This window comes from Penicillium paradoxum (assembly GCF_028828445.1).
Source record: "Penicillium paradoxum strain IBT 22861 chromosome Unknown utg000003l_segment0_segment0, whole genome shotgun sequence".
NCBI lineage: Eukaryota > Fungi > Ascomycota > Eurotiomycetes > Eurotiales > Aspergillaceae > Penicillium > Penicillium paradoxum.
In genome coordinates, this window is record NW_026643181.1 from 4864046 (window position 1) to 4886426 (window position 22381).

The 22381-nt window shown below is 48.3% G+C and overlaps 9 protein-coding genes across 9 annotated transcripts; 4 read left to right on the top strand and 5 right to left on the bottom strand.

Moving 5' to 3' along the window:
* Nucleotides 1-168: 168 nt before the first annotated feature.
* Nucleotides 169-3089, bottom strand: mrd1 (RNA-binding ribosome biosynthesis protein MRD1; the record flags this gene model as incomplete). The annotated part of the gene is made up of 4 exons (XM_057174685.1): nt 169-1386; nt 1440-1712; nt 1966-2763; nt 2862-3089. The coding sequence occupies 4 exons, from the start codon at nt 3087-3089 to the stop codon at nt 169-171; spliced, it is 2517 nt and encodes an 838-aa protein (XP_057034836.1).
* Nucleotides 3090-3372: 283 nt separating this feature from the next.
* N7457_003641 (dynein light chain DYN2) lies at nt 3373-3957 on the top strand (the record flags this gene model as incomplete). Its single annotated transcript, XM_057174686.1, has 7 exons — nt 3373-3379; nt 3429-3451; nt 3508-3541; nt 3593-3627; nt 3680-3706; nt 3766-3835; nt 3893-3957. The coding sequence occupies 7 exons, from the start codon at nt 3373-3375 to the stop codon at nt 3955-3957; spliced, it is 261 nt and encodes an 86-aa protein (XP_057034837.1).
* A 523-nt stretch (nt 3958-4480) lies between these two features.
* On the top strand, nt 4481-5290 carry N7457_003642 (rhodopsin family protein; the record flags this gene model as incomplete). The annotated part of the gene is made up of 7 exons (XM_057174687.1): nt 4481-4511; nt 4645-4698; nt 4771-4804; nt 4867-4891; nt 4943-4975; nt 5035-5075; nt 5143-5290. 7 exons carry the CDS (start codon nt 4481-4483, stop codon nt 5288-5290), a joined length of 366 nt encoding a protein of 121 aa, XP_057034838.1.
* A 401-nt stretch (nt 5291-5691) lies between these two features.
* Nucleotides 5692-7931, bottom strand: N7457_003643 (sodium:solute symporter family protein; the record flags this gene model as incomplete). The annotated part of the gene is made up of 4 exons (XM_057174688.1): nt 5692-6286; nt 6339-7509; nt 7572-7744; nt 7810-7931. 4 exons carry the CDS (start codon nt 7929-7931, stop codon nt 5692-5694), a joined length of 2061 nt encoding a protein of 686 aa, XP_057034839.1.
* A 2158-nt stretch (nt 7932-10089) lies between these two features.
* Nucleotides 10090-10607, top strand: N7457_003644 (uncharacterized protein; the record flags this gene model as incomplete). Its single annotated transcript, XM_057174689.1, has 2 exons — nt 10090-10180; nt 10228-10607. 2 exons carry the CDS (start codon nt 10090-10092, stop codon nt 10605-10607), a joined length of 471 nt encoding a protein of 156 aa, XP_057034840.1.
* Nucleotides 10608-11598: 991 nt separating this feature from the next.
* On the bottom strand, nt 11599-12052 carry N7457_003645 (SEC61-beta family protein; the record flags this gene model as incomplete). Its single annotated transcript, XM_057174690.1, has 2 exons — nt 11599-11633; nt 11704-12052. The coding sequence occupies 2 exons, from the start codon at nt 12050-12052 to the stop codon at nt 11599-11601; spliced, it is 384 nt and encodes a 127-aa protein (XP_057034841.1).
* A 1147-nt stretch (nt 12053-13199) lies between these two features.
* N7457_003646 (uncharacterized protein) lies at nt 13200-14585 on the bottom strand (the record flags this gene model as incomplete). The annotated part of the gene is made up of 4 exons (XM_057174691.1): nt 13200-13484; nt 13537-13734; nt 13792-14224; nt 14284-14585. Coding segments are annotated over 4 exons (1218 nt in total), but the record flags the coding sequence as incomplete, so codon positions are not given.
* Nucleotides 14586-16893: 2308 nt separating this feature from the next.
* N7457_003647 (uncharacterized protein) lies at nt 16894-17967 on the bottom strand (the record flags this gene model as incomplete). The annotated part of the gene is made up of 5 exons (XM_057174692.1): nt 16894-17084; nt 17142-17461; nt 17540-17646; nt 17696-17857; nt 17926-17967. 5 exons carry the CDS (start codon nt 17965-17967, stop codon nt 16894-16896), a joined length of 822 nt encoding a protein of 273 aa, XP_057034843.1.
* A 3485-nt stretch (nt 17968-21452) lies between these two features.
* On the top strand, nt 21453-22303 carry N7457_003648 (uncharacterized protein; the record flags this gene model as incomplete). Its single annotated transcript, XM_057174693.1, has 2 exons — nt 21453-21657; nt 21726-22303. 2 exons carry the CDS (start codon nt 21453-21455, stop codon nt 22301-22303), a joined length of 783 nt encoding a protein of 260 aa, XP_057034844.1.
* Nucleotides 22304-22381: the final 78 nt, after the last annotated feature.

Here is a 22381-nt window from a genome sequence, read left to right on the forward strand (position 1 = left end):
CAGGAACATGTGCCGGAGTGTTCGGGGTATCTTTTTTCCCATTTGCTTTACAGCTATGGTAGTATGCAAGTAATCGTCTATGGTACATTAATCCACCTTCCCCTGCAAGGGATGTCAACCAGCCAATCCATGGCGGTGTCCTTGTCCAAGGGCGAAGGGACGAGGGCCTCATGCCTCTTCCTCCTGCCCTCCTACAGTGAATTTCTTGCGCCCGGCGCCAGAAGTAAGCTGTTGGAGCTTGACCCTGTCCATTTGTTCTCCTACCTTCTTCTCCAGGCGCGCGAGCTCCTCCTCGGGATCGACGGCCTCCTCGTTCACGAACTCCAAAACCAATCTTCTGCCCAGAAGATGCGTGTTTTTCAACGCGTCCATGGCATTTTCCGCTTCGCGAGCGCTTACAAAGTCTGCGAAACCGAAACCACGAGCTGTGCGATCGAACTTCTGAGGAACACGAACAGACCGAAGTTGTCCGTAAGCACCGAATAGAGATCGAATGTCCTTCTTGGTGGCCTGGAAAGGCAAGTTCTTGATAATGATTTTTGTTCTCCGCGCTGCGACCTTCTTCGCGGTGTCTTCGCGCCTCCGCTCCTCGGCGGCGTCCTTGCCCTTGTGAGCTGCACGGATGAGAAGCTCGTGTTGATCCAACTTGTAACCATTCATAGCCGCAAGAGCAGCCTGGGCCTGAGCTTTGGTTTTGAACTCCGCGAAAGCGAAACCCATGCTGAGAGTCTGGCCAGGTCGCTTGGGATCAGGTTTGGTTTTGACGCGACCGGTGACAAAGCCGTCCAATGGTCGGAACACCTCCAGGAATCGATCATTCGTGGTTGTGAAGTTCAAGTTCTTTACAAAGAGTGTTGTGGTTGCTACGCTTTCATCGGCCTCATCTGCGGCAAAAGTGTCCGCAGTCGAGAATCCTTGGTCCTTGCCCCGAATCTCCGGAGCAAGTGCGCGTGGAGCAGCTGAACCCTCAAACAAGTTCTTCGGGGCTTTCTCAAGGAACAGAATGGAATCACCCATCTTCTTGTAAGCCATCCCCCTGAAAGCCTTTTGGGCCTCATCCGGTCGCGCGAACTCCACGATAGCAATTGTACCACTGGGTGGCATCAGCAGTCGGACGATCTTGCCATACGGGTCAAACAGACTCCTGAGATCTGCTGACTTGACTCCATATGAGAAGTTCTTGACTAGAATAGCCGTATTTCCACGCTCACGCTGCTTGAAGGCATCAATATTTACCCCGTTGGAGGCAAAGTAGGCTTTTGTTTCTTGGATGACATGCGTTTCAGCATGTGCTTGCTTAACAGCAGCGTCTGAAGATGTAGGATCAAGCAATTCGGATTTGGAGACTCCGAGCCTTCCAGCCACTGATGACATGACAGCATCGGCCTGTAATCAAATTAGTCTCAATGTTCCTCTTCATTCCCACCAGTCAAACTCACGTTCATGTACAAGGAGTTCCAGCTAAATGAAGAAGAAGAGGCATTTTGTTTCCGCTTGATCTCCTTTTGCTTTTTGAGAGGAAGCTTTGACAATTCATACTCGTCAATCTTGTAGGTCTTCTTTGCAGAAGCTGGCAAGATGTGGAGCAGACGTCCCTGGAAATGTTTTCCATCGAGGGTCTGGTAAGCCTCGATGGCAGCATCGGCATCGGCATATTGCACATAAGCAAAGCCTTTGCTGGTAGTAGAGCGGGTGTCAAAAGCAACATGAATCTATATCCAATTAGTACTCAGGGTCATTGAATATATTGCGTAAAATGCACGAAAGGTGGGTTGAGTGGGCTCTTCAGAAAGTCAAGAAGCATCTACTAAAATCTCTTGTCCAGTTCACATCATCTGCAATTTGCATCGGATGTCCCTATCGGGAAAATCATCATACGAGCACTCATGGAAAGCAGGCCAAAAGCCAGCAAACCAAATGGGAAAGAAAAAAGAAACGAACAACGCGAAAAAAAAAAGTACTAACCTCTTCAATCTTTCCGAAACGTTCGAATATTGGCTGGAGATCGGATTCTGTTGTGTCGTATGCAAGATTCCTGAGGAACAGACGAGCGGAGTTCCGGATGAGGTCAACATTTGGATCTTCTGGCTCTGGCGCTGCCTCAGTAATGCTGTCAACGTCAGTCGTGTTGGACGTAATGTTCTCAATGGCCGCAGTGCGGGATTCCTCTTCACGCTGCGGAGACTCATCCTCGGGCGAGGAAGATCGTGAAGCAACTTTAGCTGGCGCTCGAGCTGGCGCCTCAGCCTTGTGTTGATCGAATTCATCCTGTTCTTCGTCATCCAGAAGGCCCAACAAACGACTCGTCTTTGACCGCAGCCAATCAGCATCAGACATGGGTGCAATCTCGGCTTCAGGCTCCGCAGAGTTGTCCTGTTCGGTGGTTTCTTGAACTTCCTCTTCCCCAATCTTGTCAATGACCATGGGCTCAGGTTGTTCAGGTTCTGGTACCGTGACAGGCTTTTCTGTCTTGGCCTTTTTCGGATGTGAAGGTAACTCCTCAGTCTGTGTTTCTCCCTGGGGAGGTTGGTTAATAACGGGAACTGTGTCCGCGGACGGTTTGATCATATCATCATCATTGGCCCATGTCCGAGTTTTTGACGATTGCCCCATAAGGGAGAGGTACTCCTGCAACTTGGGGTCCTGTGATTTGTTCTCGCCATCCCTCTTGCGCTTGAGGTTATTATCCAACGATGCATCATTATCATTCGTGGTACCACGTCTTCGCGTTGGATGGGCATCCTCAGCGGCATTTGAATCGACCTGCAATAATACGGGTCAGTCTCAAGACCACCTTCATTGGTCAGCGTGCACGGGCGAAAGGAGGATGGCTGAAGCAAGAGAGTTGAGAATTGACATACCGGTCGAGCGATGTCTACAGTGATCTTTGACATCTTCATATATGTCCTGTTGAAGTGCTTGACAGCCTGTTGGGCAGCTTCATGGCTCTTGAAGCCGACAAACCCCATCCTACGTTTGGGTAGGACATGAGCGTCTGTGACTTGGAAGCGGGTTTCAAAGTGCTTCTTTAGCTGATCATTGGAGCATGTAGGTGGAAGACCACCCACAAACACTCTGGTGCTCTCCATTGTGGTGGTTTGTGGAGAAGAGTGTGAAAACTCGAAGATCTATAGTAAAAAAAACTTTTTTTCTTCTTTCATAGTGCCCCAGGCGGTCAGTGGGGCGGTGAGCATTCTTCATCGGCAATAAAGTTACGTTTCGCGTTATCGCAAGATTGACGCCGGCCAACCTCCTTCCTCCTAATCTACAACCCAGCCTTTTCAACTTTCATTACATCGCAGAATCTTTCTAATAATCCTTAACCCATCAATTTGCAACAATGGCTCTCCCCCCGCCGAGAAGAAGGAGCCTATGGAGGGTAAGTACGTTGCCGAATCCTGTGGCTAATTACTAAATATCTCGTGCAGCGCAAATCAAGTCTGTTGATATGGTAAGGATCGCTGAGGCAGGAAAAACATGATCTATGATCTCTAACTTTTTTCAAAGACCGAGGAAATGCAGCAGGAGGCCATTGCACTGGGTATGAATCATTGAGAACTTCCTCGTTGAACAAGGCTAATCTACCCCTCAGCCATTGAAGCCACGGAGAAGTTCAGAGTTGAGAAGGTATGTGCATCCCTCAAATACTCGACATAACTTGAAAACTGACCGTCTGTAGGATATCGCGCAATACATCAAGAAAGAGGTCCGCAAATCCTACAAATCCTACCCCGCCACCATCGCCTTGCTAACACCATACTCCAGTTCGATTCACGCAAGGGCGCTACCTGGCATTGCGTGGTCGGTCGTAACTTTGGAAGCTTTGTGACCCACGGTTCGTTGATGGCAAAAAAGCTTTTGGTTGATAAATGATACTAATAATGTTCAATAGAGACCAAACACTTCATCTACTTCTACATCGGCCACTGCGCAATTCTCCTTTTCAAGACCCAGTGATGTTCGATCGATAGATCTGGCCTGGTCGTGCTGCACTGATGGGAGGTGATATGTGATATCCGGAGAATGCGTTTTCAAGCGACTCTTTTGTCTTCAGTAATTTGGTTTCTGGGCTGTCAATCTATGAGAAATAGCCCTCCGTGACTTAAGCGTATTTGCCCAAAATATATAACACAAGCCAAAAAAAATTCATAGTTTGAATTGGGCACTCGGTGGAAGTCTTGAATATTGTATGAGAGACATATACCACCACCATCCCAGCGATATTTCATCTCGGGCTCAAAGTACATGATTGCATGTGCTTCTATACCGACCCCCGGGGATATACAGGGACTTGACCAATCAGGCACCACCATGTATGACATCACGTGCATCCTGCCAAGATCGCCAAGCCACAGCGCCACACCCCCATGCCGCTCGCTGCCTTCGCTTTGATCGACCCTCAATTCCTCAAATAGCTGTCAGTCCTCGGTTCTTTCTCTCTGGTATTAGCTTGCGAGCTCCTCGAAATCCTCATTCAATCATGGCGTTCTGTATCACGTTCGGAACACATGGTAAGTGCTCATGTTTTGACCCGCGATCCAGAACCGAAAGTGGACCCTGTCCCTGGAGTTCTATCGGATGCGGGCGTGCTATCGACTTTGGGGATGAGCCCATATTGGAATGAGATTCTAACACTCAATCCAGAGTTCTCTTCTCAGCTTGAGGGCTATGAGCAGGTCCGCGCATACTGTTACAACTGTGAGTTCTGACGTCACATGTCCTATCGGTCCTGCATATGTTGCCTGAGATCCACTAACGCTCCCCTTTTAGGCCAACATTGGAACGGTCACTGCATTACTAGATGGTATGCTTTTTTGCTTCAGAATATTCTTTGCACAGTTTGGGTCTGACTAATATCTCTTGCAGGCCATTCTTCACTGTCTGTTTCATTGTAAGTGCATGCTTGCATGTCGCAAGATGTATAATGTTGACCTCGCTATAGCCTGTGATCCCGCTTGCTATGCACAAGTATAAGGTAACGTTTCTCTCTAGGTGTGATCCACCGTCTTGACTCGTTATTAATGTATCATATAGGAAGTTCAATGTGGCACATGTCGATACACCCAAGACCTACGGTAGGCCCTATCAAATTGACCTATAGCAATCCATGAACGCAGTTTATACTGATAACTGTTACATCAGTGATCGACCTGATATTACGCCTGAGACAAGACCTCCAGCAGGTATGCAATATGGCATCCAGCCGCCTCCTCAGGCCCATGGAGGCTGGCAGCAACAGCCTGGTCAGCAACCTCCCCCTCAAGCACAGGGTGGTCTTGGATACAAATGAGTATCCAAAGGTGTTACTATCATTGGTATGAAGATGCAGCATCGATTATGGGGATGTGGGGCAGATAGGGGGTCAACCAGGAGATCTGCGTTCCAGCTTGATATCACAGTCTTACCCTTTGGCGTTGGGTATTTCCTTTTGTTTTTTCTATCGAATCTCAATTTATCCAATTGATCATCCTCGCACGTTTTGCCTTTTCACGGTGAATGTCCATGGTCTGAAGAATATGGCTTGTTACCTATGACAACCCAGAAATCTACCATGCCTGAATCTAATAATCAATTGAATTAACCTCAAAATTGAATATGCTAGCATTAGGGGTATAAATATAGCTAAGCAAGACATAAACGAAAACCAAAAATAGACAGAACCGCCAAGAAAACGATGTACTGCCCACCAACTCAAACCTCCTTCTCAAACCCCGTCTTATCCTTCTCCCCAATCACCTCCGTCGGCGTCGCCACCCCAGAAGGCGTAGCAACATCATCCGCACCAGCTTTTGTCCCCCGATAGATCTTCGGCTTCCTTCCCATAAGATCAAGTGACATCATCCGCACAACACGAACAATACTCGCCCGTCCTTCATACAACGGGAAAACCACAACACCAAATATCGTACCAAACAACCAAATAATCCCGACAACCACCCAGCCCGTGAAGAACTTCTTACTGAACACATACGACGACCCATACATCGGGATCGGCCAGAGAATCAAGAACGCGAACGCCATGAAGAGCGTCAAAGTACGCGCGTACAGTGCTGCGCGGTTGAGCTTGCGCGTCTCTTCTTCGCTTTCATCTTGCGTGGGACCCGCCTCACCAGGAATAAGTTCGAGGTCGACGTGAGCGGCCGCGGCGACTTCTGTGTCGTCGACTTTGCGGATTGCGCGCATTGATTCGTAGTCGTAGTTTTGGGGGCCGAAAATGTAGGTAAGGACTGGGACGAAGATTAATGGGCTGAGTAGAGCGGCGACATTACCGGCAAGCATGGGGTAGCTGAAGGGGTTCGTTAGCGTTGGATTTGTGTGGATGGAAGGTGAGTACTTACTTGGCACCGGTGCTCTCAACTGTCAGGATTCCAGATTCTTTCTTTGCGGTGACTAGCCAGGCGATGAGGGATACTGCTAAGCCGAGAGGTGGTGACACGGCTGCTGCAATGTGATTCTGGCCCTTCCAGAGGAGTGTCATGGCGCCTGGGAAGACGGCTGAAGAGATAATCACGCCCATCAATAGGTAGAGATATCCCATTCCGATGCCGGCGTAGTATAGACCCGTTGCGAAGGCTGCCATAATGATTGAATAGACGATGCAGGACATGTGCGAGATCCAGACGAGTCTCTTGCCCTTGGCATTGGGATCGATGTAGGCCGCGTAGATGTCGTAAGTAAAGATCGAAGAGACGGCGATGAGCTGCGCGGAGAATGCGGATGTCACAGCCATAAAGATCATCAGTGTTGTAGCGACAGCACCGCTATAGCCGAGTAGCTTGACGGCAGCGAATGGAAGCACAAGTCCGGCGGTGACATCGTCAGAACTCATGCGCTGTGTGCCCTCTAGTGCAAGCGCGGAAAGACCCATTGTGCTGGCGCATAGCCAAGGAATTGCGAACCAGCAAATACCGCCAATCACGTATCCGGGGAATGCATGGACCGGGCTGGCGGCGATGGCTTTGTTGTAGTAACCGTTGTCCAAAAAGACAGTGCCGAAGTTTCCAACTAAGTTGATCACCCAAAAGATTCCACCCTCTTTGGAGCGCATGGTAAGATAGCTACCTTCCGCATTGCCCTCAACGGGGTGGCGTTGAGAGGCAGAAACCAGCGCATCATACACCTTTGATGGAGATCCCAGCTCAGCGTTGGTAGCGTAGGCAGAAAAAGCGAAGAGGAGAATGACAACGAGAATCACCACAGTGTGCATGTAATCCGTGATAAAAGTAGCCTTGATACCCCCAAAGAGAGTGTATAGCACCACGCCGATAGGAAGCAGGAAACAGGCCGCCGCAGTGGGCACACCAGTTAAGGAGGTCATAACAGCCGATCCACCAGTGAGCAACATAGCAGTAACGAGGATGTTGGTCATCAGACAGAAGACAATGAACACAATATGAACAGTAGTTCCATAGCGAGCGCTGATGACTTCCAAGAAAGTGTGTGCGTTGGGTGCGCGGCGCTTCAATTCGATGGCGAGTGTTGCGAATAGGATGATCTGGACACAAGCGCCTATTTTTACATACGTCAGCCATGAAGCCTTATAAACCATCCTATATACAGCGCTAACAAACCTGATGCATAGAAAAATGGGCCCGATACGCCGTATTGGTATGCGACGGCAGATGACTGGAGAAGGGTTGCAGCCCATGTCCAACTGCTGACTACCGCGGCGGCTACCAGTCCCGATTTGACAGATCGGCCAGCGGTTGAGAACATTTCTGATGTTTGCACTTCATTCTGGTAGCTATATGCGGGTACGTTGTCAGCTTTCTGCGAGTCACGTAGATCAATTGAAGTATAGAGACGAACCGTCTCAAAGCCCAGGTGATAAAGATCATTATCAAAGCAAAGGCAAAGCCTAGTCCCAGAATAATTCCATATCCAAAGCTCTGGGACAACGGCGCCGTAAATGCTACCCCGTCCGACGACATGGCTTATATGTGGGGTGACAGGGCAGACCTGGGGAAACCGGGGTATATAAGTAGTAGTAGACGACGGCAATGTGCCTCAGAAGAAACGTCAACTTGTCGACTAGTGGTATCAAACAATTTGAGAATAGTATGACTGCCAAATATCGACTCGGATTATAGAAGTGTCAAGCTTGCCAGACCCGGAAAATAGCGACCTCATATAAGCCCCGGCGCGCAATATCAGAATCATGTTGTCACGGACCCCAGCTCCGAGTTCGCACATCTGGGACAGAGTATCACGATTCTGAGCTTAGATACGAAGTAGAGATACTGCGATGTGATTGTCAGATAAGAGCAGGACGTTCTCGTAATGCCATGGCGCGCAATACAGGGATCCTGGACGGTACTCTGTGCCGCTAGGCCACTGTCACTGGGGAAAGGAATTGTCATTCCGATGAGCCAATTTGCAGAGATGGTGTGAACAGGAGGATCTGGACTAGGGGCATTGATGAAGTCGGTCATTGGTGGTTGTTATCAGTTCCCCCTTTAGGGCTGCGGTGCCTGGTTGTGATTGGCTGGGGGAGATGTATGATAAGGACTTCGGGTTGAGACGATGCACCCGCGCTGTTAAACACTCTGATATTCGCCAATAAGCTTGATTCTTCTAAGAGGTCTGGCCTGGAGATATCGGAGGGCTCCGGCTGCAGGATCCAAACATGCTTAGCGGGCTTACTCCATCTTATTATTTCCCAGGGTCCACTATCTCCCCGCGTTTACTTGATCTTGTTCTATCGAGTATATTATTACGCCGGGGATCCAAAGATGACTATTTTCACTGAGGTAGGTAAATCATTGGTCGAACCAATGAAATAACTCTGCGCAAGTCAATTTGGGTATGGATGCTGCGTGCATTTGTTACCGCTGTATCCGTTGTTAGCAAATTTATATCCATCATAGTAAAGAAATACTTGAATGAGATACCATTTATGAAGGCTGGTAGTTATCCAATGTGACTAAGAATGTTCTTAGAACTCTCACACGTAGCTTTCTACCAGCGACTTTGTGCCTCGTTCAACAAACTACACATACCCTGTAGGGGATCTCTACCACTAAAAGTGATTATGCTGACCTCAACATGACCCTCTCGTACCGCGGATACAAGGTCTTAAGCAGCAAATCCAATTTTAATTGAAACTGACTCCCGAGTGCTATACACGTTCGCAGATGAGGTATCCGTTGTCATCTGTTGCTGACCAATAGAAGGAAATACAAATCAAAATCGAAGCCACTGCGCATGATATTTCTCTTCGCTGCGCAGATTTGGACAAAGAAAGCGCATATTGTACTATAGAATACACCCTGCAACGACTTACTTTTAACAACGTCAAATTGTATTCCTTCAGGCTAGGCTCCTGAAGCATGATAGTATAGCTAGATGTCCTATCGCTGTAAGAAATTTACTGCCCAAAATCTAATTCACTGCTGTGTTTGTTGCCTCTTGCCATTGGGTACCCTAGCCCTAATTTCCAACACCGTATAAAGTGGTTCTTTGCCTTCCGACGTCTTTACTAATGTATCTCTATCTAAAGGAAGGGGGCAATTTGGACAGTACATTATTTCCTGCTAGGCCTTTATGCCAACTGCAGAAAGAAGGACCGTATTTTCTTCTGATCTCTCATCTACACAACCTCGGAGGATGTCCATGAATACATACATAGAAACGCTAAGCCTATGATTGGAATGAAATCAACTATATACCGAGATGTACATCATGCAGGTGAGCACCAGCTGTACCGAGTGCTGCGAGCTTAGCGCCTAACCCACCCGGGATATCATGGCCACGTCAGGTTCGTATTAGTCTCGCATATTGCATTCATATTACGAACAGTACACTGCTTTTTAATTCAATCTCTTCGCCGCTGTTTCCCTTTAGATTAGAAATATTCTTTCGAATCATCACTAGACAATAGCTTTAGTTATCAAACTTCGGATCGCAAAAGCTTGGCTTCCAAGTGGAATTCTAAGTCCCACTATCCCATCGAATAACACGACACACCAGGAGCCAAACAAAAAGCTCAAGAATGCTGCTTCAACCTGCCTGACCCCATCAAACGGCAATATTAGCTCATAGGATTCCATCGCATCTCTAAATATCTAAATACGCTGGACTTTATCAGCCATGGAGAAGAAACGAGAAGAACAGACCAACCAGCCACACCACTTCCTCCACCAGGAACGGACCGATCAACTACCCGCAATCATGTCACCGAGTATGAGCAAGAGAAAAATATAACCCAGCTGGTAAGTGTGAAGGAAGGATCTGTCAAGTCCCAAACCGAAGACGACATGCAAGGGTACCTTGAGTATCTCGAGAACCAAAACGTCAAGCTCAATGTAGAGGCACTCATGAGACAATCGGATCAAACGTCCTACCCAGATGAAGATGGCCCCGATCGAACAGCCCCATTCGAAGCAATACCGCGCTCCGGATCTGTTAGCTTCAAGCTTGTGCAACTACCTGATAGATTATCTCCCTCAACACGCGGCGAGACTATTCCTTCTTCCATCCTCGCTTTGTTGAATGAGAGGGAGGACTGGCTTCGTCGCTATCTCATAATTTTGCCGATCTTGATGAAAGATAACACCCCAGGACTCGCAGATATCTTGGACCCAGATGTCCTCCAATCCCTGGGATGAGCGTTCTGCCTCGATACTAGGACTTAGTGTTGTAATCGTTCATGGGGAAGCGAGGTAACGGGCAAAGTCATCTATTGGGTGGATATGAGAGGCAATGTCGAGAGGTTGTGGCAAGCCGCTGATGGAGAGTCTGACTGTAGGTTCCAAAACTTCTCAATAGAAGAAAAGGCAAAGAGAAGAGGGGAACGGCTGGAAAGAGGTGAAAACAGTGGAGAGACAATCGGCGAGTTTTCGGTAGAGTAGGCTATGGGAATTGTGAGCTCATGGAACTTTTCACTTGCACGGCCCGCCGAATCAGTCTCCATGTTTGTTCTCTGGGCATTTGGCATCAATGATTTCCAGCTCAATATGCCTCTCGGTTGGTGGCTGGCTTGGGTGAGTTCGGAGGTAGCTTCCCTAACGCTGTTCCCTGTATATAAAAAGCTGGGAACGTTCAATGTTGAGACCAGGCTCAGCCGGAGGCATACCATTCTACAAGTCTACTAGAGAAGGCAACCCTATGCCAGAAACAGATTCAATCAAGTCTTGATATTGTACAGACAATCGTCCGGATAAAACAAAGACCGCCACATCCCAGTCCACTGCGATAGCACATTCCAGCGCATGATATCGCCAGGGAACGAGCAAGCGGACACACAGACCAGACAAGTCGGCGTGGGGACACGAACAGATATTTCTATCCAGACTGACCTATACAGCGGATAGGTCGTTGAGTTACTCTCTTTTGCAACGCAAATTGAAACACCACACATGAAAATGAAAATGGAAACGGAATCACGCCAGTTGTTTCGGAATAGTTGATTCCAGCGCCACCAACGATATGGCCCAAAGGTCAAGGGGTATAGGAGAAGGAGGAGGTGGTAGGTGAGACGGTAGGAGGGGAGGAGATTCGAGGTCGGGTTTGCGCAGTCAACGCCCGGAGCAAATATCATATCACATGATATCCGACATTATCACGTCGACTGCGCAATTGAGGATGCTTATCAGATTCTTAAGCAGAGAACTTGCGGGTGATCTTGGCGATGACTGGAGAGAAGACAATTAGCGACGATTCCAACTCCATCTCAAAGGCACAGTGTCTCGGAGTGATTCTTACCGTGCAGACCAACAACAGAGAAGATGAAGCCCAAGCTCAGGACCAGGACAACGACGGGATCAACACGGAGACCAGGGCTCTCATCGGTGTACAGCTTGAGCATAGTGCCGGAGGAACCACCGGCGCCGGCAGAGCGGGTGGAGCTGGGGCGGGCATTGCGCAAAGTCTCCTTGTGATCAGCAGCAGCACGGCGGCGCATGGCAGCGCGAGGACCGCCGGGGGTAGAAGGCGAGGAAGGACGGCCAACGGATGAGCCAGTGGCAGCGGCGGCGCCGGACTTTGAGTCAGGGCCGGACTCAGCGCCTGAGGTGAGAGGAGATGCTGGGCGGGGGGAAGCCTGGTGATGCATTGTGTTAGTTGTGCAATTGAAGAATCGTGTGGACAGATTGTAATGCTGTGTTGCATCGATGGTCGATGGAGGCAAGCTGGCTTGATCGTCGGATGGGGTTGATGGGTTTTAAATCCGGGGTTGCAGGGGGACTTACCATTGTGATTAATTGGGGGGAAATAATGTAGACAAGAAGACAAGGTATTATAAGAAAGATGGAATTGCAGTTCAAGAAGAAATGAAAGGAAAGGAAAGGAGCTTGAGAGGGGACCTGAAAGGGAGGTTTTGCGGAGTTGAGGCCACGATCACGGTTTCTTTGGGCGATACTGTATTTGACTTGTAATCCCCGGCAGGTGGGGGCAAAACTGGCGATGATTACCGGTATTGACATTACCAACCGGCCCACCAATCAAACCGACTTGGCGCCCGCTACGGAGTACAAGATCACAACAGTTCAACTTGCGTTTTTTCTACGACTAACTACTCCGTACTCCGTACATGTAATGTACATCATGTACATGCAGGGACGCAACTAATTTTATTTAACGTGGACAGTTTAGCCCGAGAAATTGACTAGAGGGTCCAATTCGTAGCCAGAACTATGACATAGCGATTTACTAAACTTGGAAACATCACCGACCTTCTGTGAAGTATTGAGATGGAGGGTGAACTTTGTGAGAATCAGTTCTATTATAAGAGCTATCAAAGTACCATTCAGGGGTCTAGTCCATTGAATTAATAAAAGATACTAGCTCACATTCATCGGAAAAAGCATTGATGACTGTCGTAAGACGTGGAGAACACCTCCGGAAAGAAAATCGTCCAGATAACGCCGTCGGCGCACTCGTGCAAGGGGGTATGGGGGGTATGGGTATGGATATGAACAGGTAAAGGAAGCCAATAGAAGTAAAATCACAGGAATTTTGGCAGCTCAGAGCCGAAAAGGAAAAAGTGGGAGATGGAGGACAACAGATTCGGCGCGGATGAGGTATCATATCGAGCCCAAAGCCCAGAAGCAAGAAAGCGAAAAAAATGCACAAAGAGATCAGGCTAAATTTCAAAGTGTCCCAACATGGACACGAAGTTCACAGATTAGGGGAGAAAATGACGCTCCGAGATTCAACGCCCATGGAAATTATAGGAAACACCACCCTTCTTTACCCGGGGATCAGTCGATCATCATCCGGGATGGTATTTGGGTGAGGTTGGAAGTGAGCTCGGTTGTCTTTTCTGCCTCCTTGTTCTTCTTCTTGTTGATGTGGGGCTTCAAACCGCGGTTGAAGTTGTTGGCGCACAGGCAGGCGTTAATGATTGTGATCACAATCAGGATGATAGTGATAATAGCAAAGAAGGTCATCGATGGTCGAGCGGGAAGATATTGTGGGAATGTCGCGGGGGCGTACATTCGGAACAGCTTGAAAATGAAGTATCCCATGGCTGCGAAGAACAGGAGCTACCGGGCCAGTTAGAACCTAGACCCAATCATGCTGATCTTATTCACTTACAATAATGATGATCATGCCCATTGTGGTCTCTCGTCGCACAAACCAAGCCCCACAGATCAGAATGATAATGGTCACTGGGATGGCAGCCACAGTGAGTGCAAATTCAGTATCCATCTTGGCAGAAGAGACCAAGACAAGGAACTGGACAGTGAAACCCAAGAAGAAGAAGAAATCAAATTTCAATAATGCGATATAAATCTGGTTTGCGACCGGTCAGCCATGGTTACTGGAGAGGGGTCCGAGTGAAACACAAACCTGGTAAGTGAGATAGCGACGCTTCATTCGCAAATCAGCACTAATGTGTTTGTAGATCGTCCATGCGAACTCATCGTAGAGTTTATAGGCGACAAATGTCATCAAAAATGTTCCCAGCGCCACAATGCAAGGAATGATGATCAAGAACGGTTCGGATTGAGCCCAGACAACCGGACTGATCTTCTTCATGAAGGCCAACGTGGAGACCGCATCTTGAATTTGCTTGACTTGGACAGCGCCGTAGATTAGGAGACCGACATTGCAAATACACAGTCCAATGACTTGAATCGTGTTCTTCATGCGTAGCGCATCGTATACCAGCACGAGTTCGTAGAGGAAACCGAAACCATAGAGAGCGAGGAAAGTGGGGATAGTTTTCGAGGCGGGACTGTCGTTAGGGAGTTCTTGGATTTGGAAATTTGCGAAGATGTAACTGATAAGATACAGGAGTTAATGATGACTTCCGAGGTTAGCGTTAGAGGCGTAGCATACCATTCTAGACCGAGTGTTACGATTGTTTGAACGAGTGTAATGATTGCAAAGGACCACGTCCAGTGGGTGTTTGGAAGATACATTCTGGAGGTATGACCCGGGGGTGCGACGTTCGAATATCCTTCTCGTGCGCGGAAACCCCCTGGACCTCGTCGGAAGGCGGGATCAAAGGACCCCCCTAAGAGAGAAGCGCGCGACCCGTGTGAAGGAATCTTGCCGAGAGGCTCCGTGATGGAGCTCGGGTCGACAGGTTGGTGAGGGAAAGACACGGTGACGGTGTGACCACCTGACGGTGGCTTTCGCTTTATAAGTCAGGTGGGAGACACAGGCCCGACACGGGGGGGGAAGGGCAGATTGGACGACCGGAGGCTCGTGTGCTCCGGGTGGCTTGGCAAATTAATTAGCCCACGACGGGGATTCGCCGGAGCAAGTTAAGTGCAGGTAAACCTCAACAGGGGCATCCGGCTGCCAGGTAGACAGCTCGACCGGGTCGAGACAATTTCAAGTGATGGTTTCTTCTCTCGATGCGGTTGCTCTTTATCCCGTGGAGTCCCGAGTTTCGAGGGAATTGTGAATTGTGAATTGTTCTCAGATGACAGCGACCGTCCAGTAAGGGCGGAATATGTAGGAACCCAGGTAAAAACAAAAGACGGTATTAAAAAAAAAGGGGGATTGGTTGAAGGTAGAGGAACGAGTGACAGAGAAGAAGTGAATGAAGATGAACAAAGTTAGCAAAGAAGAAAAAAGTCCAAGACGGCAGAAGAGAAGAGAGAAAGAGTAAGGGCCACATCTGGGGTTCAACCAGAGTTGTCCACATACCATGGGGCGGGTCACACATTACTTACTCCGTACAATAGTACGCAGTAACATGCAGGACTCTCCTACTCAGCCCTGCTTACTACAATGATTCTAGACGCGTCGTCGAGCAAACCGTCTCTCCAGCGACCCAAACGAAGCCACCACAACCTACACTATTTGTGCATCGCAACGCCTTTTTCTCCTGAACCGGGCCGTGGCAGTGGAGTAGCCCCATCCACTTGCGACAGGTACGGAGCACACCAAACCTTGTCGAGTCCAGATCATCTCCATCCGTTTTATTATGAGTGGTTAGTGTGTTTTGTGTGTTTTGTGCGCTTTGTATGCTTGATGTGTGCTCGATGTGTGCTCGATGTGTGTAATGTGCGTGATGTACCTTGTGTATCGGACTCCTTTTGGCGATTGGTTATGACTATTTGCCGACATAACTCTATTATCGTTTCAACAAGGGAGGTGATGGCTTCATTGCAGCTATTAAATGCCTCGACCTCGGAACAGGAGCTCAACTTGTGACAATGGCCTGTCATTTCCTAGCCCAAGCCACACCATTTCCCCTCGAATGGGAATGTGGAGGTGAGGCTGTGGAACATGGCCTGCCTTAATGGGGGGTTCGCATCTGCTCTAATAATATGGAGTAAAGGCTGGGGAAGTTGGAATGCCTACGGAGTAACCCTGGTAAAGTGGCAGAGTCCTGTGGCTGGAGCGATTTAAACGTTGTTGGCCCATGGCCCCTGAACTCGTCATCCGTGGTTCTGAGCTTCGTATCTCTACCACTCAGCACCGAACCCTGGTACGAACGGCGAGCTGCATCAACCATACATAATGTATTCCATCGGATCTTGGATTCCATAATCTTATCATCTGCACCATCTAAAGACTGCTCTAAAAACTTGACCTCAAATCAAATGCTAATACGAGTCGGCCAAGGCATGCAGCCTCAGGCCAAAAAGATCCCAGTCGGCCAAGATCAATAATTGCTCAAAGTACGGAGTACTCCCTACTCCCTACTCCCTACTCCGTACGGAGTACATGGATACAGGCTCAAACACTTGACCTAGAGACCGAACACGAACAATTACCTACACATCCCAACTGAGACATAACATTCGTCTCCATAACCACAACACGAGACACGATCGATCATTGCATACTTCAGATCTGCCGACGATACCCGCTAGAACCTAGGCTCTGGCATGGCGGTATCTGAGCGGACTCCGATCCGAAGAACCCTAGCTCGCAAAGAATGAGGCCCACTGAGCCAGTTGTTCAGCCTCAACTCTGACCAAAAGCGAAGCGCCCGTCGAACCTACGACTACCGGATGCAAGACAGAGACGGGCGCGATTCACGAGTGCTGGGACTTGTTTCGGAAGGTCCTACTCTATACTCCGTACAACTACCAAGGCTATAGCCACTGCGTCATCCAGAGCAGAATAATTCGGTGAGCCCGAGGCCGCCGGTGGGGCCGATGAAATACCTGGATGCCCCTTGCATCTGTACGTTTCATCTCACAAGCTTTACCAAGATATTTCACTCTGGTAATACGCTAGGCAAGACAACTTCCATGTTGGTTAAGTCCCTACATGTCCAACTGTGGGGGGTTGCAGAGATTGAAATACAACACAACGTGGAAGCATACCAATTTTCTTTTTTAGCAACATTGAAGCTAGGGTCTTGGCGAAATGTTATAATCACGGTCATATCCGATTTTACTCGTGCTCTAGGATCCGCAGATCTAAGACATATCCGATATCATTAAAAGTATAAAACTCAACCATGGCTCCTGTGAGACATTCCTACAGCCACTGCTTGTTGCCGAAGTGCGATAAGAAAGAGCCGCCGTCGCCCTTCTCAACGCTTGCATTTTCCATCACAGAGATCACAGCTTTTACCGCAGGCTCGGGGGGGCTGGGACCCGCGAAACCGGGAGCAAATTGGGCCAGGGAACCCAGAAGTCCTCCCAACCCTTGCATTTGCTCTTCCGTTGCTAAAATAGAGTCAGATCACTAATTGAAGAAGCCGATTTTATTAGGCCAGAACATACCGTCAACAAAGTGGCCCGTATCAACCATCCCGGGACAAATGCTCATGAAGAGGACGCCATCTTTGGCATACTGTGTGCTGAACTTAGCCACAGCGGTGTTGAGGCCTGCCTTGCTGATAGCATAGAGGGAAGCGATCTCGATGTCCCACTTAGTGACAGTCTCTAGATCAGCGTATCCACTAGAGATGGCGATAATCTTCTTAGTGTCTCCCTTGAGAATCAGGGGTAGGAACAGGTTAAACAAGTGGATCTGGCTGACAACATTGATTTTAAACAATTTGTTCAGCTCTTCCTCAAGGGCCTCGGGCTGTTGTTGTCCCCTATTTCGATCAAAATAACCCAGTTAGTGACTGCCATGAATTCCAGAATCCAATGCCTCAAAAGCGAGGCAGACTTACAAAGTTCCTATCGGCTCATAAATATCCCAATGGGACACGAGACCCGCGTTCGCAATCAGATAATCCAGCCCTCCACCGGTGATTGATGCTGTCTCCGCAGCTGCGGCCTAGATAGATGTGTCAATGGAACATGTTTGCTGTGGGTTTGAGATTTACCACCTTCAAAGCAGCATAGTCAGTTATGTCGGCCTCTATGATATGGATATTTGTACGCTCGGACAATTCTTGCTTCACTTTCTCCTTGGTTGCTGTCTTGTTGCGAACGAGCCCGACCACGAGATTGTTCGTATCACTGGAGAGCTGGCGAAGGAACTCCCACTATCTCATTCAAGGCGCTCAGTCTTTCTTCGGTTGAACAGTGGGTAAAATGTAGACATGAGACTCACTCCAATGCCCCTAGAGGCCCCGGTGATAAGATAAGACGGCATCTTATGGGCACATACGATTTCATGTGCTAGATTCTGTTGCTCACTGAGGAGGGTATAGACAAGAATTTATACATCACTATAATGGGGATTTTTTGGATGACCTACTCGTCATACTGGGCGCCTGATGTTGACATGCTCGTAAGATTTTGGAAACTCAGCCCTGGAGGTCAGCTCCGGCGGTCAATCAACCCACCAGAGCTGAAGCAATCACCCCAATCTTTGCAGATCCGACTAGACTGAAAGTTGTGGTGAATATCAAGACGGAGTACTTCGTACACCTCTTCAATGAGGCTCAAACAACAGGTCGAATCTTGAACCTTAGAAGCCTGCCAAGGCGCGGCTGAGTCGAACGACCACGTATGCTAACATCACTGGTAAGCCCTATGGTGAGCTTTAGCCTTATGAGTGATGCGCAGGAGTTGAGAACTTGAAGAGACGGTAAGATGCGAGCGGGTATAATCGGCTTCTCAGACGTTGTATCTCAATACATACGTAATTATACCTGATTTGATGCCATTCAGGTGCAGTTCTCAATACTTCGATAGCCGGTGATCCACAGCAGGATACCCTAGAGGAACTGCTAGTCACTAGTAAAATAGTAGGCTAATTCTGAGACCCAGACAACCAAGGGAAGGCTGATAGACCAGTTTCCAGAGATCTCTCTTCCTCTGTATATACGTATAGTCATACGAATATCTGTATCATAACATTGGCAGCGATAATTCCGTAGAGCTCAGTGGCGTAATTATTGTTTGTTGAAAGATAACCTTCAACATTGGGGGGATGGAGTCTTAGGGTCGTATATCAAATTAAAGATTTGGACAACCTGAGGCTCTGAGGCTGCAAACGTTGGGAAGTCTCCGGTGCAAGAGATTGGGGATTCAACCAGGCTCTACAGTCTATCTTGGAAAGAGTGAGTGCACACCACATGTTGTCAAATGAAAGGAAGAGAGTGGCGGGGAACCGTAATATAAGTCTCGCAACACAACCTTGAAAGTCAACAAAGATCATCACAAGATCAGTACGGAGTACAAGGTAGCATGATCATGATGATGATCATGATGGATAATGCCCCTGAGGAAGAGAAGAGAGAGACAAAAATAGGAAAACAGGGAAAAAGGAAAACTAGAAAAAGAAAAAAAAAGAGGTGTCGGGGAATCGCACCCCTGACTGGGATGCTCCTTATGGCCGCGTCTCACAGGCAATCGTCGCATTTGAAGTCATTCGGTTTATGGTCTTCATTGCACAGACATTCGTCCGGACCTAAACACACTAGGCTAACTTCCCAGAATTACTGATTTCACTCCGGATTCTTGTATTTATCCTCACTTCTTCCCCTTTCTGCCATGCTTACCACGTTAGGATTTATTCACCCCATTCACATGTATCGATGGGTGCTCACTCACGCCCTGAGCACTTCATGGATGTTTACTCATCCCCTTCTCGAATCTTGGAACCTGCCTCTTGAAATGCACCCAGTAAACAATAGATCTTCTCGTTACACCGGCATATAAGTAGATACATGTAGTCAAATACGAATTGTATGTAGACCTAGATATACTCTGAGCCCATCTGAATCTCCCCTCCATGTCATCACTATAAAGCCTAAGCCATCTTAGGTTTGGCCCTTGAGACAAGCTCTAACCCAACACAGCGCCTGTAATCCATAAGTTTTACAACTCCCAAGAACTACCTGTATGTTTGATCCCCACAGGCTGCTATTATCTCATATTTCCCTTTTTGGATTAGGGTCTCGAGCGTTATCTCCTCCTCCTTGTCCTTTCCCCGTACTTACTACCACGTCTCCAACATCATGTATATGGGATAGACAATCCCATTTTATGCTCTTTATTTTTAAGGTGCAACCTGTCACCTAAGGCTTACACGAAATGATGTCTCTATGGGCCGGAGTCATCTTCTATTGCAGATGTATACTTGTTCGTGGAAGCTCATCGCCTTTGTCTACAATACCAGGCCCGCGGTACACTGGATTCACAAGTTTTGTGGCTCAAGTATCAGGGGTTCACAGCAAATCAGCGAGAACCCATCCACCGCTTGCACAAGATCTATGACTCTATCGTCCGACTTAGTCCTAATGAAGTATTCTTCACCAGCCTCGAGGCTATCAAAATGATGTGTGCCGGTGGGTACGACAAGACTGAGTACTATGATCTTTTCGGGCGGTTCAAGATCAGGTAAGTCTGCCCTGCAGAGATATGCTAATCGCTAATGCAAAGTTTAGAACGATGTTTTCAACTTTGTTGAAAGGCGAGGTAATCCTTTTTGAACAAATGCTGGCACTTGGGTGCTAACCTCCATCAGCATAGCAAGAGGAAACGTATTTTTGCCGAGAGATACGCTATGACCAACATCACTGAAGAAAAGACAGAAAACTTCCTGGAGTAGTATCTCCCTTCGTTGGCACCTTACATCCCGAGTTGCCTTCACGCCCGCAGCGCCCCAAAACCAAACCATTACGTCCTAGACGGCCGCCGGTATCGAAACGACAAGTTATAGTCTGTGCTTCTTGATGTGGGAGCTGTCACCACCACAGCCCCTGAGTTTCCACGTCGCCTTCACGAGGAACTAACTACTGCACCGGAAGCTGCACCCTTGGATAACTATATATCTTGATGTTGTCATTGGAGAGGCGCTGCGGTATGCGCCGCCCATTCCGATGTCACTGCCTCGCTATATACTCACCGGTGGAAGGATCATCGACGGGTTCTTTGTTCCAAAGCATACTGTCGTGAGCTGTCAGCCATATTCGGTGCACCGGATGGACGAGAACGTGTCTCCCGAGCATGATCGTTTGAATACTGATCGGTGGCTTGTCGAAGATGGAGCTGCTGAGCGGAACAGGCTTTTCTTCTCTTTTGGTATAGCTGGGAGGGGGTGTACGGGTAAGAAGTGAGTTTCTCTGTTTCTTTAATTCCTGGGCTTTCTAAACACATTAGCCTTAACAGCAAAGGGCTGACAGTCTTATATTCACTCTTATTATGAGTGACAAAATGACACCAGCTCACAGGCAAGAGCATCCAGCTTTGCCCCATATCTCGGTCGGTTTGTCCACAATCGCTCTCAATTAATCGAAGCTCACACTTATCATCCCATTGTTTAGATCTGTGCTTGGTAGAGAGGTCCATATCTTGCATATCCGGTTTGTGGGGAGAATACAAGAGGACAAGAGGTCGATGCGGGGGTGTGAGGGGGAAATAGACTGACTTTCTTCTTGCTCTCCCTGCCTCTTGACCATCATTCCCTTGAACATCCCTGATTTTGATATTCTGACATGCTACATCTTTTTATAAACATAGACCATTGACCACACGGATTTGCCTAATGATCTGAGCCCTCGATATTGGCATACCCAACCTGGTCTCACAAACCAACTACATCACTAGTCCGTGCCTGTATACACCAATCAAACATCATCACTCAGTGATTTCCAAACTTGAATCCGAACCGCAATCACGCCCGGCAATATGGCCACTGTCACCTCCGACCAATCCACCTGCCGCTTCTCCACTCGCATCTCAATCCGATGGCTCCCAGAGCCCGCTCAGGAAACGACCGATACAATTGTGATGTCCGTGAAAGACTGGTATCTTGATATGCGGATCGAGAAGACGACAGGGGAGATTGATTGGGCGATTGCTGGGCAGAGAATTGTTGAGAGCCAGGAGCCCTGTATGTTGCCTATCTCCACCTACTACCATTGCATTCATACGAATTTGAATCTCTGACTGATTCACCAGTACGGGTCTCCTTCTCCCATGAACTTGATTCTCACAATGCCTTTGAGAGCGTGGATTGTGGGACTTTCACCTCGTTGCCCAATGGAGATGATCTCGAAACGGGCATTATGCCTCGTCCGGATCTTCCCGGTGCACCTGAAACGGAATATGAGGAAGTGTGGCGGGAGTTGCCGTTCAGAGACGGCCCCGATGGTCCCAAGAAGGGACTTTCGTGGGTGTTGGAGTCAGTTGATGGGGATTCCAGCAGTGAAGAAGGAGAAGTGACGGTCACCAAGACTTTCATCGGTCGCATCTGGGGAACGTATTTGGCACTGCGGCAAACTCAAATTCATACGCGTCAGAGGACTCCGAATGGTGGCTTGGTTGTTAGAAAATCAGGCGCTGATGTTAGTGCTAGAAGGGAAGAATGGGGCTCGGGCTGGAGTGCGAAATATGTGGTTGGCGAAGGGGCGGATACCTTGCCTTCGATGATGGTTGGCTTTGATGGAGAGGGATTTGGATCTTGGAGGATACCGGGCGAGAAAGTCCAAGTGCAAGGGAAGACTTATACTGTTCGAGCCTTTGAGCAGATTGAGTAGGATCTTGTGTCTGCAGAGTGGCTCTCATGCAGCTATCGGTGCTTTGCATATCAACATGGATCCCATACATTGAGATGG